At 29.0% G+C, this 16,526-nt stretch overlaps 1 protein-coding gene across 1 annotated transcript; it reads left to right on the plus strand.

Annotated features, from left to right (window-relative positions):
• The first annotated feature begins 1,206 nt into the window (after nucleotides 1-1,206).
• Nucleotides 1,207-3,048, plus strand: LOC123299550 (ATP synthase subunit beta, mitochondrial-like). The gene has a single exon (XM_044881772.1). It carries the CDS (start codon nucleotides 1,722-1,724, stop codon nucleotides 2,967-2,969), a length of 1,248 nt encoding a protein of 415 aa, XP_044737707.1. The 5' UTR covers nucleotides 1,207-1,721; the 3' UTR covers nucleotides 2,970-3,048.
• Nucleotides 3,049-16,526: the final 13,478 nt, after the last annotated feature.

A 16,526-nucleotide genomic window follows, 5' to 3' on the forward strand; every position in this document is an offset into this window, starting at 1 on the left:
ATATACATCAATTTGTTATAACATGTAACATTTATTATAATTATATTTGTTTTAAAAGCTAACTTGTGTTTGTTTACCCTTAAATACTTACCCCATGGAACGGGCGAACGGGAGAAACACCTTGACATATGAATGAATAAATTTGTATGTCTTTATTTAAATGAAAGGGTTTGTTTTATCTTTTTTGCTAAAATTTACGGATTATTGTCATGTTCCATAAAAATATTTTTAAATTCTATAATTATAGTCGATCTCTTGGTGATGAAAATCCGGGATGGGTTTCCGGGATGATGGAATAACCCCAAGAAAAATTGTGAAATATACCAGTTTCTCTGTCAATGTAAAAATTTGCGTATATGTTGGAACAAATTGAGAATCTTTAGAGACCCCAAAAAATAAAATTAATGTTAGTTTTATTTCTCGACATATAATTTTTACCCAAGTGGAAACCGAAAATTTTATATTCTTATGAATTTTAATAAACTGAAAAATGTAACAAAATATTAAAATTTATTATTTAAACTTAATAAAACCATGAACGTATCGTATACATACAGAGCGACAGACACCGCCGGACGTTTGGTCATCACCTTTGACCTTTGGTTTTTCAATTATATTGTATAAAATAACATTTGTAAAGTAAAATGTGGTGACTGTGTGACAGTTTTATTAAAAAAGGATATCAAATAAATCTTAACCTACCTTCATACACTGCTTTAAGTATAAACCACCGCACCGAGAGTTTCTTAAATATTGAGTCTCACTTTCTTTAATTTGAGATTTTTCTTTTTAACACACATCATTCTATAGTTCATCATGTCATCATTCTATAGTTCTTTTTAAACGTAGTGCCCGAAATCACGAACTGGACAAGATAGGCCATAAAATACCTTTTTTTTTATACATAAATCACAAAAAGAGGCCTGTTCTTTGTTTTGAAACCAGATTCAGCAAACCATAAAAAACTCAGTGAAAATACACCACTGAAAAAACTATTAATGTGTGTTTTCGTTGTGTAAAAAAAAATGCCACCTTCACTAGTTATAAACCACCGTACCGAGAGTTTCATAAATATTGAGGGAGTATAGTTTAGAAATTTTGAGAAAGTTTCTTTATTAATTTAACCTAAGATTTTTGTATATGATTCTTTTAGGCATATAAACATGTTCAAAGCACTGTTCCAAAATCCTAATCCCATCCGAAGATTCCTTAATTTACCTTCAACAAAAATTCCTTATAAACATTCAACTCGTTTCTATCATGCAGACGAAGACGATAAAAAAACAGAAATAGAAATTACTAGAGTTTCAGAAACTAACATAGAAGTTGATACTTTAAAACCAATCGAAATTAAAGAAAATGTATCAGTTGATACTTTAAAACCGATTGAACTTAAAGAAGGCATAGCAGTTGATACTTTAAATCGATTTGACGCATCTTCGGAAGAATGTCCACCAGATGTTCCAAGCAACATCCAACAATCCTCTGAAGAACTTGCACGCATTAAGGCAGCTTTTGATGAAGTTGAACAAACTCCTGGTGGTATCGATGACGCGAAAGGTGTTGTGCATGCAGTTATTGGCGCTGTGGTTGATGTCCAATTTCCACCGGATGTTCCCTTACCCAATATTCTAAATGCCTTAGAAGTACCAAGACATTCTGTTAAACTGGTATTAGAAGTTGCAGCACATTTAGGCGAACATGTTGTACGAACTCTAGCAATGGACACTACAACTGGTTTAGTTCGCGGACAGAAAGTTCGCGATACTGGTAAACCAATTAGCATACCAGTGGGTCAAGCGACTTTAGGTCGTTTGATGAACGTAATCGGGGAGCCAATCGATGGTTTAGGTCCTATTGAATCCGAACATCGACAATCCATACATGGTGAATCCCCAGATTTTACGGCAATGAGTACTGATCAAGAAATTTTAGCTACAGGTATTAAAGTTGTTGATTTATTAGCACCGTATCAAAAAGGTGGTAAAATTGGATTGTTTGGAGGTGCTGGAGTGGGTAAAACTGTTCTAATTATGGAGTTGATCAATAATATTGCTAAGGCTCACGGGGGTTATTCCGTGTTTGGTGGAGTTGGAGAACGTACTCGAGAAGGGAACGATTTATACATGGAAATGCAAGAATCGGGAGTTATTGATTTGAAAGGGAAAAATTCGAAGGTCACCTTAGTTTATGGCCAAATGAATGAACCTCCTGGTGCGCGAGCGAGAGTTGCTTTAACTGCACTTACAGTTGCTGAATATTTCCGCGATGCCGAAGGGCAAGATGTGTTATTGTTTATTGATAATATATTTCGATTTACTCAAGCTGGATCGGAAGTGTCTGCATTGTTGGGACGAATACCTTCTGCGGTTGGTTATCAACCGACGTTAGCTACCGATATGGGTACAATGCAAGAACGTATTACATCAACTACAAAAGGTTCTATTACATCCGTTCAAGCGATTTATGTTCCTGCAGACGATTTAACTGATCCCGCTCCAGCAACAACATTTGCACATTTAGATGCCACTACGGTGTTGTCCCGTTCCATTGCTGAATTAGGAATTTATCCTGCAGTCGATCCGTTGGATTCGTCTTCAAGAATTCTTGACCCGAATATTATTGGGGCCGAACATTATAATACAGCAAGAGCTGTGCAGAAAATTTTACAAAACTATAAATCACTCCAAGATATTATTGCTATCTTAGGCATGGATGAACTATCCGAAGATGATAAATTGATTGTTGCTCGTGCTAGGAAAATTCAACGTTTTTTATCACAACCATTTCAAGTAGCTGAAGTGTTTACGGGAAAAACGGGGAAAATGGTACCGTTAGAAAAAACTATTAAAGGTTTTCATTCAATTATTTCCGGGGAATTAGATCATTTACCAGAAATTGCGTTTTATATGGTTGGTGATGTAGATGAAGTTATTGCTAAAGCAGAATCTTTAGCGAAATTACATTAAAATTTTTTTGGGAAATGAGAATATTGTTTAGGTTTCTTGAGTAATATTGGATTTATTTCAACTGGAGTTTTAACTAGTTTTTGCAACTGACAAGAGACTGTGACATGTGTAAGATGAGACATATTTCAAACATGTCTCATCTGGCTAAAAATCAAAATTTCATAAAAAATATGTCTCATCTCGTTATCCAGATGGGTGAAGATCGACCTTATACCGTTTCTTGTACTATATGTCTTTATCCAAAATGAGTGGCTTATACAGAGTGGGGGTGTAGGTGAAATACAGTTGTAGAAGAGATTTTATTCAATTTTTGAATTATTATAAGTATATCAATCTCTTTCATGAAAAATTGGAAAATTCATGCTGATAGCTATTAGCTCGTGATAGTAAAACTGTACTGAAACGGATTTCGAAATTTCCCATATAAATCAATATTATTTAACGATAGGTACAATATGGACAAGGTGTGTTAGGATAATTGGTAGAAATATTTTTTGCCTGGTTTGACAGATATTTTGGTCAAGGTTAGAGCTGTCACTTCGAGATATTTCCGCGATATGGGAAACATAATAAATTTTCCTGAAGTTTGTAGTAAAATGGTCAAATTAATTTCCATGAAAGTGCAAAATACTTGTAATTATTAAAAATAACAAAAATATTTCTGCCAGGATAAATCCTGGAACATCTAGTCCTATCGTTAAATAGCATTGATTCGTATGTGAAATTTTGAAATTCGTGTAAGTGCAGTTTTACTGTCACGACCTCCACGCTTATATGACTAATTAACACAGCGTTGACGTTTACCGTAATACATGTTTTTTAAAATAAATAAAACAACTGTATATTTACTTACTCCACATTCTGTATATCTCATTTAGTTCTAATTACTACTATTTTTCCATATATTTTCAATGCAATAATTTGAATAACTGTTACATAAAAACAAATGATTAATTCACATTGTTCTAAAAAGAATTTTCATTTCAAATAAAGAACATATAATACAGCAAGCAACAACTGTAAAAATAATGAATCATTTGTGTGTGTTTTTCCATTTTTCCCTCTTTTAGCTTTATTAATTATTGATCACATCAGAAGCAAGGTAATCTACATCACTGTATTTATAAAAAAAAAATGTGATAGGCACTCCGCATGACTTCTATATACAAACTGTATTCCATTAGAAGAGCAGTTTTCTTAAAAACTACTGTTCCAACTATCCAATGAATTTATTTTTTGGATTTTTTAAGTTAAAATTTACTCAGTTTTACCGAAATTGAAAACAAACTATTTAGCTCGAATTTGTTGAGTTTTATCTGAGGATTTTTTTTTTCTAACAAAATTGGTCTCTAATTTCCTTGAAACTCTGTAAATTAGATAATTTTGAACCAAAAATTGCAAAAATCGGATTCATTTGACGATTGGATTCGTAATTTCCGAGATTTCATAAAAAATTTCACTAGAAGATCGATTTTCTCAAAAACTACGTATCAAATCGTCAAATGAACCCGATTTTTGATTTTTTTGGGTCTAAATTGCCTTATATAATGAGTTTTATCGAAATTGGAAACTAAAAATTTTTCTCGATTTTTTCGATTTTTTTGAAGGGGTACCCCTTAAAAAAATTCCAAAAAATCGAGAAGTAATTTTTGTCCTCGATTTCGATAAAACTGAGTATATAAGGTAATTTTGACCCACAAATTTCAAAAATCGGGTTCATTTGACAATTGGATGCGTAATTTCCGAGATATCGTAAAAAATTCCACTCCAAGATCGATTTTCTCAAAAACCATGCATCCAATCGTCAAATAAACCCGATTTTTAAATTTTTTGGGTCAAAATTACCTTATATACTGAGTTTTATCGAAATTGAAAACACAAAATTTTTCTCGAACCTTAATCTTATAATAAAAAATTTTTCCATATGTAGCCAACTTAATTAGACACCCTGTAAATAGAGGTTAAACATAATAATTAATTTACATTTATTCATTAAAACCAGTGTGTTAAGTTTCTTTTTCTATACTTTACTATAATAACAATAAATAGACAAGGATTTAAAATTCAAGTCAGTCCATGTGATATCACATATAATAGATAACAACTGATAGATCACAATATCAAATAAATGGGTGGGGGAAGAAGGAGAATTGACGTCATAATTAAATGACCGTCAATGAATGAATGAACATTTTTATTAAACTATAACTTAACTGTTTATATGTGTCTGCCTTTATTATTTAAATTTATACTTTTGTTTGTAACTTGTAAATAGGAAATATTAGAGAATAATTTATTAGATAATCAACTGTTAATTATATCATTTTATAAATTTATATAAAGATAAAAAGATGGTTTACCTTTAATATTATTTAATAGATATTTTATAATGATATTAATTTTACATCATATCTACCATAGACTTATAATTTATATTCAAAATATGTACTAGACGGTTTATTAACACACTTTTATTAGCTTCATACGTATGCTTGATGCCCGCCCGCTTCACTGGGCTTAAAATTAACAACCACCGCTTTATCGCCTTCAACGCTTTTGATCTCATTTACCTCTCTTCCATAACACTCGAAGGGATTGTTTTGCACAGCTAAAATACATCCAGTTTTCAATTTTTTAAAGTGTAAAATAGTCATAATTCATTGAGTATATCAGAAAAGATAGCCATGAATTTAAATTCATTTATTATTTTAAATTTATACAGAAATTTTTAATTTATGGTTCAAAATGATGATCATAGATGGTGCCATAAAATGTCAGATGTTTGAGCTGTATTATTTACAGTTTCATTCAAATCCATTTGGTAGAAGGAACATTTTTTACATTAAACTTTCGTCTATCTCTAAAACTGAAACAGTTATCTGCCGCTTACCGAATAACTTCCATAACGACCGCACAATCGTTACACAGTACTGACATACATTTCGGATTAATTTGAAGTCATGCCCAGTAATTTCTTTACCGAAATCTAAAGTAGTTTATTGTTACTACTGTTTTTGATGTTCAGTGTATATAATTTTGTACTTTGTTAGTCTATGAACATATTTTATAATATAAGATTTGTCCTTAAAATTTAATTAAAATAATTACTACTTTTATATTAAACTGGTTTATCGATCGGTATAGGGAAAATTGGAAATTTATAATTTACTTTTACTTTTTTTTTTCTTCAAATTTCATAATTCACCACAATGATAAATAAATTAATTATATTCATTGCTTTAATTAACAAGGACAGTCTATAAAACGTGCTTCAATTATTAAATTTCCTGAAAGATTGTGAGGAATTTCAACCCCTTTTCATCATTCCAATCATTGATTCGGCATAAATTTCACGGAATTGCGATATTTCGAAATTCAAGAAAACTCTTTCTTCTACGGAATTTTTATATAGAACTTTACGTAAAATTAACTCACGAACAAATTTTGTAATGCCTAAAACTTCCATAAACTAAATAATTCTCTGTGAAAAACCATTATTTGCCGGGCTTAAAAGGTACATCGAATTGAAAATTTTTCCATAAACGTTTCCGATAAGAATATTGTATTTTCCAAAAGATTACATTTCCGAATGTAGACGATTCTCCTACGAAACTGTGAAACTGTGACGTAGGGTAAGCTTGGGCTAAATAACTTAAAACAAAACCTTGTTTAGTAATGTGTGTTCAAGGAAATCACCTCTCGCTATATTAAAATATTTATATTTATTTTTTATTTAATAATTATTGTCAAATGTCTAATTAATTAACATTTTTTTAATAATTAATTTTGAATATCATTCTAATAATTATTAACAAGTTATTGAAAATATGTTAATATTTTATTTGGTAAAAATTAATGGTGTTGTAGGATTATTTATCAGCATCTTTAAGTTTAGACCGTTTTGGGAAACATTTCTCACGGATTGCGATGAGATCTTATTATAAAGAAACTCAAATTTGAACTAATAATGTCAGACTTGGAAAATATTTAAAAAAGTTTTTTAAAACTCATTTCAATTCGAAAACTGTAAAAAACTCTGTGTCAGCGGCAAAGTAAAGCTACAAAAAGATCCAGCCGTTTAATGGTCCTTGAGATATGATTTCCATGAAATTTACGCCCTGTAAATTGTGCGGAAAACGCTATTAACAATATTATCTTTATCAATCTGGCTTTTATGGTATATCAATGAAATTCAGCTATTATTTTTCCGTGGGGTATGATGGTATACTTTAGAGGAATTTAAAATAATAATTTATAATGATTTAAAATTCATGTCTCGTGTTTCAATTATTTTTTAAAATAACTATGGAGAAGTTTTAAAGACGGGATATTTTGAAAGGTTTTTGTATGTTCCAAGGGTAGATGGTATGACTTTTAACAATGTAACATTGATATAAATTTTTATTAAAATTGATTATGAAATCAAATCACATATTTTTATTGTTGTTTTTAATAAGTCAATCGTGTCTGTTTACACGCTAACATACAAATCTTTTTGAAAAAGTAACTTCAATAGTTTTCAACTCATTTTCTAAGGCTTTTCTCTGGTTTAAGATCAGAATCCCTATATTTCCCGTAAAAATGCAGTTGTTTGAATGAAATTTAGTTTTGTTATTGGTACAAAATAGAAATTCAGTTTCTCAGTTGGATAAAAATATACAGAGTGGCTCAGAAGTAACGGACGCATTTGTTACATCATGTTGAAAATAAAATTCCCACACGAAAAGCCTTCATTTTTTGATGCGATGCACTTACACCCACCCTTCCTACACATTCACACACTTGCACGCGTACACGTCAGTGTAACGTTGAAGCTCCCGAGTCTCAATCTTACAGTTTCTGAATAGCTACCCCTTCACTGTCTTTCAGCGCTTCTGATGGCCTGCTTATTTTTATTAATAGCAAATTTTCGTGCGTTGGATCAAAAAAAAGGAAGAAGACTTTTCGTCTTAGAATTTTATTTTCTGCCAGATGCAACAAGTCTCCCGTTACTTTTGGAACACCCTGTATTTGAAGATGGTAGAACTAAAATGTACCAAGTATCATTTTTGTTAAAATAGAGATTTTATCCAAAAAAATCCTTACGTCATGCAGAAATTGATTTTATTGTAAGAAAAAAATAAATTATTTTTTATAAATATTATTTATAATTTCCTTTAAAAGTGGAAAACTAATTTTCTTTATTTTCTCACAAATAAATAAATAAATTTTACTATGATCACTGTATGAATCTACCGTCCCCATATATGGTTGTCTGGAACATTAATACTCCAGAACAAAACCGATATTAAAGTGATTGAAATGACTGTGTGTGCAAAAATACACGACTACATACCGTTTATAATAAAATAAGATTTTGTGTTTATGTAATATGTAATATATTTAGCAATAACCTTGAAAATATAAATATGTAAGTCAATAGCACAAAATATTTAAACAAATTTTATATATTTAATTCATTTTTCAAATATTAAAAGTATGATAGAGAAAGTGAATATGTAAAAAAATTATATTTCAGAGATTTAGTTATTTACAAAAATGTAGGTAATTTGTGGCATTGGGTTTAGTTGATGTGTAGTAGCCATTGGATACGCTTTTAGCTAACATGTAGTATAATTTTGAATTATGTCTTATAAATCCTCCTAATTGTATTTTGAAAAAAAATTGACTTTACTATTCAATGAAAGCAAGTTTTATGGCAAAAAAGTGCAGAAATATGATGTTAGTCAAGGTTGGGTTAGAGAGGTAAAATGCATTATAAATTATTTAAAAATATTTGATTAAATAAACCTTTTTAGGGGAAATGTAGTTTCTGTCTAAAGTATTAATTATGTTTAAAATTATAAATGATAGGTACCTGAAAGCGGCTGAAACGATTTTTTCGTTATGTCTTTCTTGTAAGAAAATTTTTGGAAAATCCATTTAAAGATTCGTAAATTTTGTTGGTATTTTGATAAGAATACCTTATCCTTGAAACCCTCGGGGAAGAGAAATACTAATCCCTCGGGGAAGAATTCTACGCTTGCCCATAGTAACCATGCTATGAATATCGCAAGCCATCTGTGAAAATGTTGTAAGTTGCGGGAAGATGTTTTCATACCCGGTTGAGAAAGGAACGATATTTCGATTAACTCGTGAAATGTATTCTTTACTGTTAATTTCGTTTGATTCTGATGATTTGTATTCTTTCCTTTATCTATTTATTATTCATTTTATTTGTAAAGTATTACAATATCTGCATCATTTTATTTGGTGAATATTATTATGTGATATTTTACATAATGGTTTATGTATATTATGTATGATGCCTCTGAATAATATGTAAAACTTTTGTGACCTTCTTTTCTGTGATATAAACACTGACTGAGACTATATTTATGTATGTTTGGGTACAGTTCAACTATTTATAAAGAAGACAAATTTTTTATTCACTTGTACATTTTTTTTGAGCCAAAAACAGCCTTGTTACTAAACAGCGATATATAAAAATTATACTTATTTGTTACAAAAATTGACCTGCTCATGACGGTAAACTTATCTACATTTGAGGAGATCGGACAAATTTTTTTTATCACTTCACGAATAGAAAAGTAAAGTTGGTTTTTAAAAATATTTACTAAATATTAACTAGTATGCAAGATATGAACATTTAAAATCCATAATTAAACAAAGAGAAAGATACAGATTAGTGAAGTCATACGTGGGTATCGCCATAGATATTACATATAAAACTTTGTTTTGCTAAAAGGAGATGGACAACCTTTGAATGCAATCTTTGATTGCTTATAACTTCTTCGTTTTTTATCAATTTTAATTTAATTTTCAAATTTTGTCATGGTATCAAATCTAGTTTTACATTTTTATGGGTAATATGGCTAATTCGACATCAGTATTATCCTTATTCTCGAGACGTCAAAGCTATTGATTTGAATTTTAATATCCAAACCTTTTTTTCATAGTTATTTAGTCGATAACTTGTAAGCATATTAAAGTGTCTATATGGTTATTTATTATCCATGTTATAAAGATTGATGCTATAAAAGTTTAGATTTAAAAATAAATCTATTAATAATTTTTTAATAATATTAATCTATTCAATTCGATAAAATAAATTGTACTATGCATTGCATGTGTATTGTTATATGGTAGAATACTGAATTCTAAAATCAAATAATGAATGTATCTTTTTATAGTGAATTAAAACATTGCATTCATATAAGACATGCGATTTTGTAATAACTCTTATGTACATTTAAGTACATTATACATACTTAACTCAGTTAACTATGTATATATATTGTATACTATACTCAGCTTAATTTATATAAAAAGTCATATGCATAAATAAATAAGTACATTCACCAATTATCTAGTCAAATTTATAATGATTTGTGTGTTGTTTTTGGTTGGGTTCTAGCAAAAAAGAATAATAATTATTAATTTATTTAAAGGTTACATTCACTTGTTGTATCGACTGTAAAATAGTTACATATTTAGGTGTTTCATTTTCTTGTATCTGTTTCAAAAGGAGTTAAAAATTATCTCAGTGATCACACTAAAATTATGGAAAATATGAAACTAAGCTTTCAGTTTTATGGCTATTTGCAGACCATTTTTCATTGTAAGAAATTTATTATGGATATCACTATGTCAGTTGTTGTGAACGATTCGGTGGTAATGTATACCGTATTGAGAGAATATTAGCAAAAGTTATGGCGGACGAGTCAATGCAGTATAGGCCTATACTGGTTGGCGATACTCACAAAACTTCAATACTGGAATATTACTTATGCTGACATAGATACTATATGTATCTGTCTCTATACCATTCTGGCATTGTAGTAAACGCCACGCATTTCTTATCATGTATGCCAATATTTTTTATCCTAATGATTTACTTTTTCATATTTTTTAATTTTTTAAACTTGTAGAATCTTCTAAAATGCTGAAAATTATCATGCCTTCCTACAAATCGTTCAATTCCTGTCAATTCGTGCTTCTTTTCATTTTTCAAACCGCTTTCTTAAAATAGAACTATGATAACAGGCTTAAGAACGTTACCAAATAATTATATATAAGCTCGATTCAAATTTAAACTGGGTTTTACCAGTCGTTGAATTATTTAGAAATCAAAGTAATATGCAACAACACTGTCCAAATGGTCGAATTAATTATCGTTTAAAAAATAGGCCTTCTTTTTGATAATCTAGCCATTTCATAGGCCACTGGTGTGTTGTACAAGATTTTAGCCAGTTTATGACTGCCATATATTGACCGTTTAATGTCATTAATGATTTTTCCGGTAATTATACAGACTATAAAGAATATTTAAATAAAAGCTTTTAGCATGTCAATATAAAATCAATTTATAAGTGTTATAATATTTTTAATATCAAATGAAAACTCATCGTACCTATATTTATACATTTATTGATCGTTGGGTCAAGTGCATTTTTATTTAAATTGATATTTTTAGTTGAATTTTTATCAGTTTTCAAAGTAATTTTAGAATATTATCTCATAAAATGAATATTAAAAATTAATAATTTTATTTTAGTTCAAGTACATTAACTTTTATTGACTTTATACAATTGATAATATTGGCAAATATAAAAAGAGAAATAGATCTTTTATAAACTTAGAATTAGACATAGAAAATTTTGTTTCATTATTAGCGAATTGCCGAAGGAAATGGAGCTATTGCTTTTGTAATGATGGTGGAATTTTCTGGAAAAAATTCTTCAAATGTCTTAACTACTAGATGTCAAAAATGACCATCGGTAATATATATATTAATTATACCATGTATATATGAAATATACATAGTATATTAAGTTTAGTCCCAAGTTTGTAACGCTTAAAAATAATGATGCTAGGAAAAAAATTTTATCATAGGTGTTCATAAAATCACCTAATTAGTCCATTTCCGGTTGTCCGTCCGTCCGTCCGGCTGTCCGTCCATCTGTGGACACGATAACTCAAAAACGAAAAAAGATATCGAGCTGAAATTTTTACAGCGTACTCAGAACGTAAAAAGTGAGGTCAAGTTCGTAAATGAGCATCATAGGTCAATCGGGTCTTGGGTCCGTAGGATCCATCTTGTAAACCGTTAGAGATAGAACAAAAGTTTAAATGTAAAAATGTTCCTTATCAAAAATTAAACAACTTTTGTTTGAAACATTTTTTCGTAAACATCACTGTTTACCCGTGAGGGCGCCAATTAGGCGGAAATTTTATAATATGTACTATACTTGATTATCAGTTATGTATGTGTCACATGTTTGTATGTGTAATGTGATAAAGAAATCAACACTTACTATGCATGGTATTTCAACAATTAACTCAGTCAATTGTTTGTTTTCACTTGTTTTTTTTTATAATTTCTATAATCTTAATTGATCTGACTTCTAATAGTCATACTCTCCATGACTTTTTTTTACATTTTATTTTAACTTTCTCATATTAAAATATCACCGAATTTACAAACTGAAAAACTAATAATATAAAATTAACTAACTTTTATTACTTAACGTCAAACTAAAATTTTACGTCTTTCTCTGATGTTGACACCATTTGTGATGATTGCACTCTTTTGTTAATAAAATTTATATAAAAATGCCACAAAATATTATTTGATAATAATTATGTAGGTGATGATTACTGAAAAGTTATTTAAAAAAATTTTATTTTTGAAATAATTTTTAATATGAAATCAAGTCACAGTCAGTATTATAGTACACTAGAGCCGGCAATGTTTTTGGGAGTTTATTTTCAGGCGGATGAACGGAAAAAGCCTAAACGTAAAATTATTAAAGGCATTAGAGGACATTCGTCTGTTTCCATGACTTTGATATACAATTATCGATAAACTTAAAGCGTGTTTTCATCTCTAACCGTTTTGAATCAAAATTGGCTATTAAAGAATCCCGAAGAAGTTGATCCAATTTTAGGGCAGATCATGATGTCTCCCATCAAACTCTGCAGCTTTTGTTTAAGTTATTTTTTGATTAATTAACCACAAAACGAGATATTTAGGTGTATTGGTTAAAATGGCCCACTCTGTATATTTGAAAACCTTTTTTTAAAAACCTAAAAAGGCATGAAAATTGAGAACAACAAAATTTGTTTTAAAATGATTCTAAAACAAACTTTTTTCTGGAATGCGCACTAAAAAACGCAGTAAAAGAAATATCCGATTTCAGTTGTCATAAAATCAACTTTTTCGTGATGTTGCCAGCTCTTGTATTATTAAATTTATTCAACGGAAATCAAATTAAATGGACGACGATGTGTACGTTGTTCGTATTAAAGAATACAATATGTAATAAATAAACAAAAAAATTATGTTAGAACAAGTAGGTGCACACTCCAGGTCAATAAACTTACATGTTGAACGTTACCTAAATTAATGAATTTTTGATTAATCAAAAACGAAAATAAATTGTATTTATTGATTTATTATTATTAGTACAGTCAATTCTTACTTATCGACATCTTTGTGAAAACCAGGAGATATCGGATTACTGAGACACATGTGAAAACTAAAACTTTGGAATAACTGTGTATTTTTTCCTGAGATTTTAAATTAATAATTGTATGAATAATTTCATAATTTGTAAATTGTAATTATTAACGTGGGTATAAAAAACTATTTTAACTTATAAAAAAAATTTTTGACTAAGTTGGGATTCGAAATCCGGTTTTGTTATTGCAGTCCAATAGCGATCCCACTAATCGCTTGAAGCGGTTGAATTCTGATTGAAATTTTAGTTTCACTCCGGTATTTCGTCACTCCGATCACGCGTTCAGTGTTTTTCCTCATTTCCAAAGTGCCCTACGTGTCTAAAGAACTTTTCACTTCAAAACTTCAGTTTTTGTAGGTAATTGTACTAGCTCAGGCGTAGAAATCGATTTGGAAAGTATCAGAATACTGTACGTCTGGAACTACTTAATGATCGGATTACTGAGACTCTACTATATAGCCTAGTAAAATCATGCATCGAGATTTCCCTTAAATTAAAGCCTGGGGATATTTTAGTGGTAGATAAAGGAAACCTTTCACTTTCTCATGTTTTCCTTGCACTCAGATTCCAAAAGGAGTGGCCACTATTTTGCCAAACTTCGATTTAATGCAAAAGCATCTTTTTTTTCAAGGTTTTACTTCACTATGTTCCTATTTATTTGTAGTCCCAACAAGCGTATAGCAATTTCTTTATATCTAAATAATTATAAATTAATAATAAAAAAAATTAATAAAATTACTTAAAATAATATAAAAATAAATTTGCAGAATCATTAATTTCTGAAATCCTTGGTGGTTTACAATATTTTTTAATAATAATTTTCCTGATTTTATTAAATCTAAAGGTTTTTTTTTTTACTAAATAATAATTACTAATAATTAATACTTATTGTTTTCAATTTTAAAGAAATAATATTTTTATGAATAAGGAAAGACGGATATTAAATTATATGTTAAGGAGTGTAATAACTCAAATTTTTCACTAAATATAGATAGCTTTTAAAAAATTGATAGTTCGAAAATAAGTCGTTAATAAGTTCGAAAAAATATATTCGATCATTTTGGATAGGGAGGCACCGGTACTTTCCTCTTAAAAAGGTCTTTAAAACGCAATAATTACGAAGTTGATTAAAACGATTTTCATTCAAAGCAGGAATCACAACTTTTTGTAAATCATAAAAATTATTAGTAGAAATTGTCCAAAGTTAAATTCAGAATGAATTTGTACCCGGGGAAAAAGATGCCATTAGCTAAGAATTATTTTAATCAAAATCCTTGAATTCATCCCTGTGCAAATAACTTACCTATAAAATCATTAATTTTTATTTCTTTTTAATAAGTTTAAACAATTATTAAAATAATCAAAAATTCATTTATTGTGTTTATAAATAAATAAAAAATTAAAATATTTATATATGTCACTACCGTGTTTATAAACCTAATTCCATATAATTAACTCGCGCCATTATTTGACAAAACAAACAAAAATTCTTTTATTTTATTTTAATAAATTATTAATTCACTTTTTGTTATTTATATTTTTTAAATTAATTAATCGCATAAAAGCAAAAGTGATTCATATCAATTATACGGTTTTTTTAACCCATTATTTAAAATAAAAAATGAAAAAGGGTAACTTTAATAAGAAGTGGTTACAAAATTTAAAAAACCGATATTTTTAGGGTAAGCCCTTGAAACATATCTAAGAACACTGTCCATTAGTAATTTTTCTTTTTCCTAAGAGCCTTCTCCAAACTGAATCGATTTTGATAATTATCGCCAATTTTTTAATTGGTTCGAAGGTTAAAAATATCAGACTGTAGTAAACTAGCTAGACTCTGGTCTCTTTTTAATCGAGTACTTTGGACTTAATATGCTGCCGAAAATATCGCCTTGCTTTCTAAATCCACAATTCTGTTACTTCCGACTCTACTCTTTAAATCCGTGTGCTGGTTAAACTTTGCTCAAGGATTTCATTGATTTTTATGCAACTAGATAAAGCCATTTGCTAAAGAAAACCCAGAAATCGGTCAAGATATTAAAATATTCGAAATTTCAGCCCAAAAACAAAAAGATCAAATCAATGGTCTCTCCTAGTTAAGTATGATTTGTGTGATCATATGGAAAGCTTCTGGAATATGTACTGTACGTGATAGGAACTTCTTTATTGAGAGGAATAATCAAATTTCAACGGTTATTTACGAGGTAAAATTTAGTAGCGCAGATAAAATTGTATATCCATGGCTGCTCTATTTGTTCCTACTTAATTATTTCCATGTAGTAAAAACTCTATTGTAGCTTTTAACGCGATCAAAAGTTGCTAATGTTGTTGTTTTTGTAATTTTCGGTTATCTGAGAAAGTTTAGCATATTCTTTCCCGTCCACATTGTATATCCATCATAATTAAAACATCAGTATTAACAGAGAATTTGTATAACACACAGATTTAATTGAATAATTAAAAATATAATATCATAAAAAAACATTTAATTAAAAAAATCTAAACAAAATTATTTAATACCATCAACTTACATAATTTCTTTTTAAATCTGCAACAATCTTCACCTTATGTGTTATACTCACATATATTATTATAATAGTTTGAGAGACTGTTGTACCTTGAATCATCCTTCGATTTCTTTTTAAATCATATTCTACTTAAATCATTGCGTTACATCATTTTTGAGTCTTTAACTAACTATATTGAGGAGATAAAGTTTTGAAAACGCACAGCAAATTTATTAAGGATCGCTTAGAAATCGCAATCAGCATGGTTAACAAAAAAACTATGTGAAGCTGAAACTTCTAAGATGTGAGAATGATGTGAAAATTTCGTATGAATTCAAAATTTAATCAAAGGTACAACACTCTTTCATATATTAATATTTAATATTATATAATTTTAATTACTTTCAACAACTGAATTTAAAAAGAAACACTAAAATAAAAATAAAAAATTTTTAAATGAGTTCTAAATTTATCTAATTTTTATTGTTCTTCCGTCAATAAAAAGTGGAGCACACATCTATCTACCT

The sequence above is a fragment of the Chrysoperla carnea genome, chromosome 5, assembly GCF_905475395.1.
Source record: "Chrysoperla carnea chromosome 5, inChrCarn1.1, whole genome shotgun sequence".
Classification (NCBI taxonomy): Eukaryota; Metazoa; Arthropoda; class Insecta; order Neuroptera; family Chrysopidae; genus Chrysoperla; species Chrysoperla carnea.

Bases quoted from the DNA above. Each gene is read 5' to 3' on its own strand.
- LOC123299550 (XM_044881772.1), top strand. From the start codon at position 1,722: ATGGACACTACAACTGGTTTAGTTCGCGGACAGAAAGTTCGCGATACT.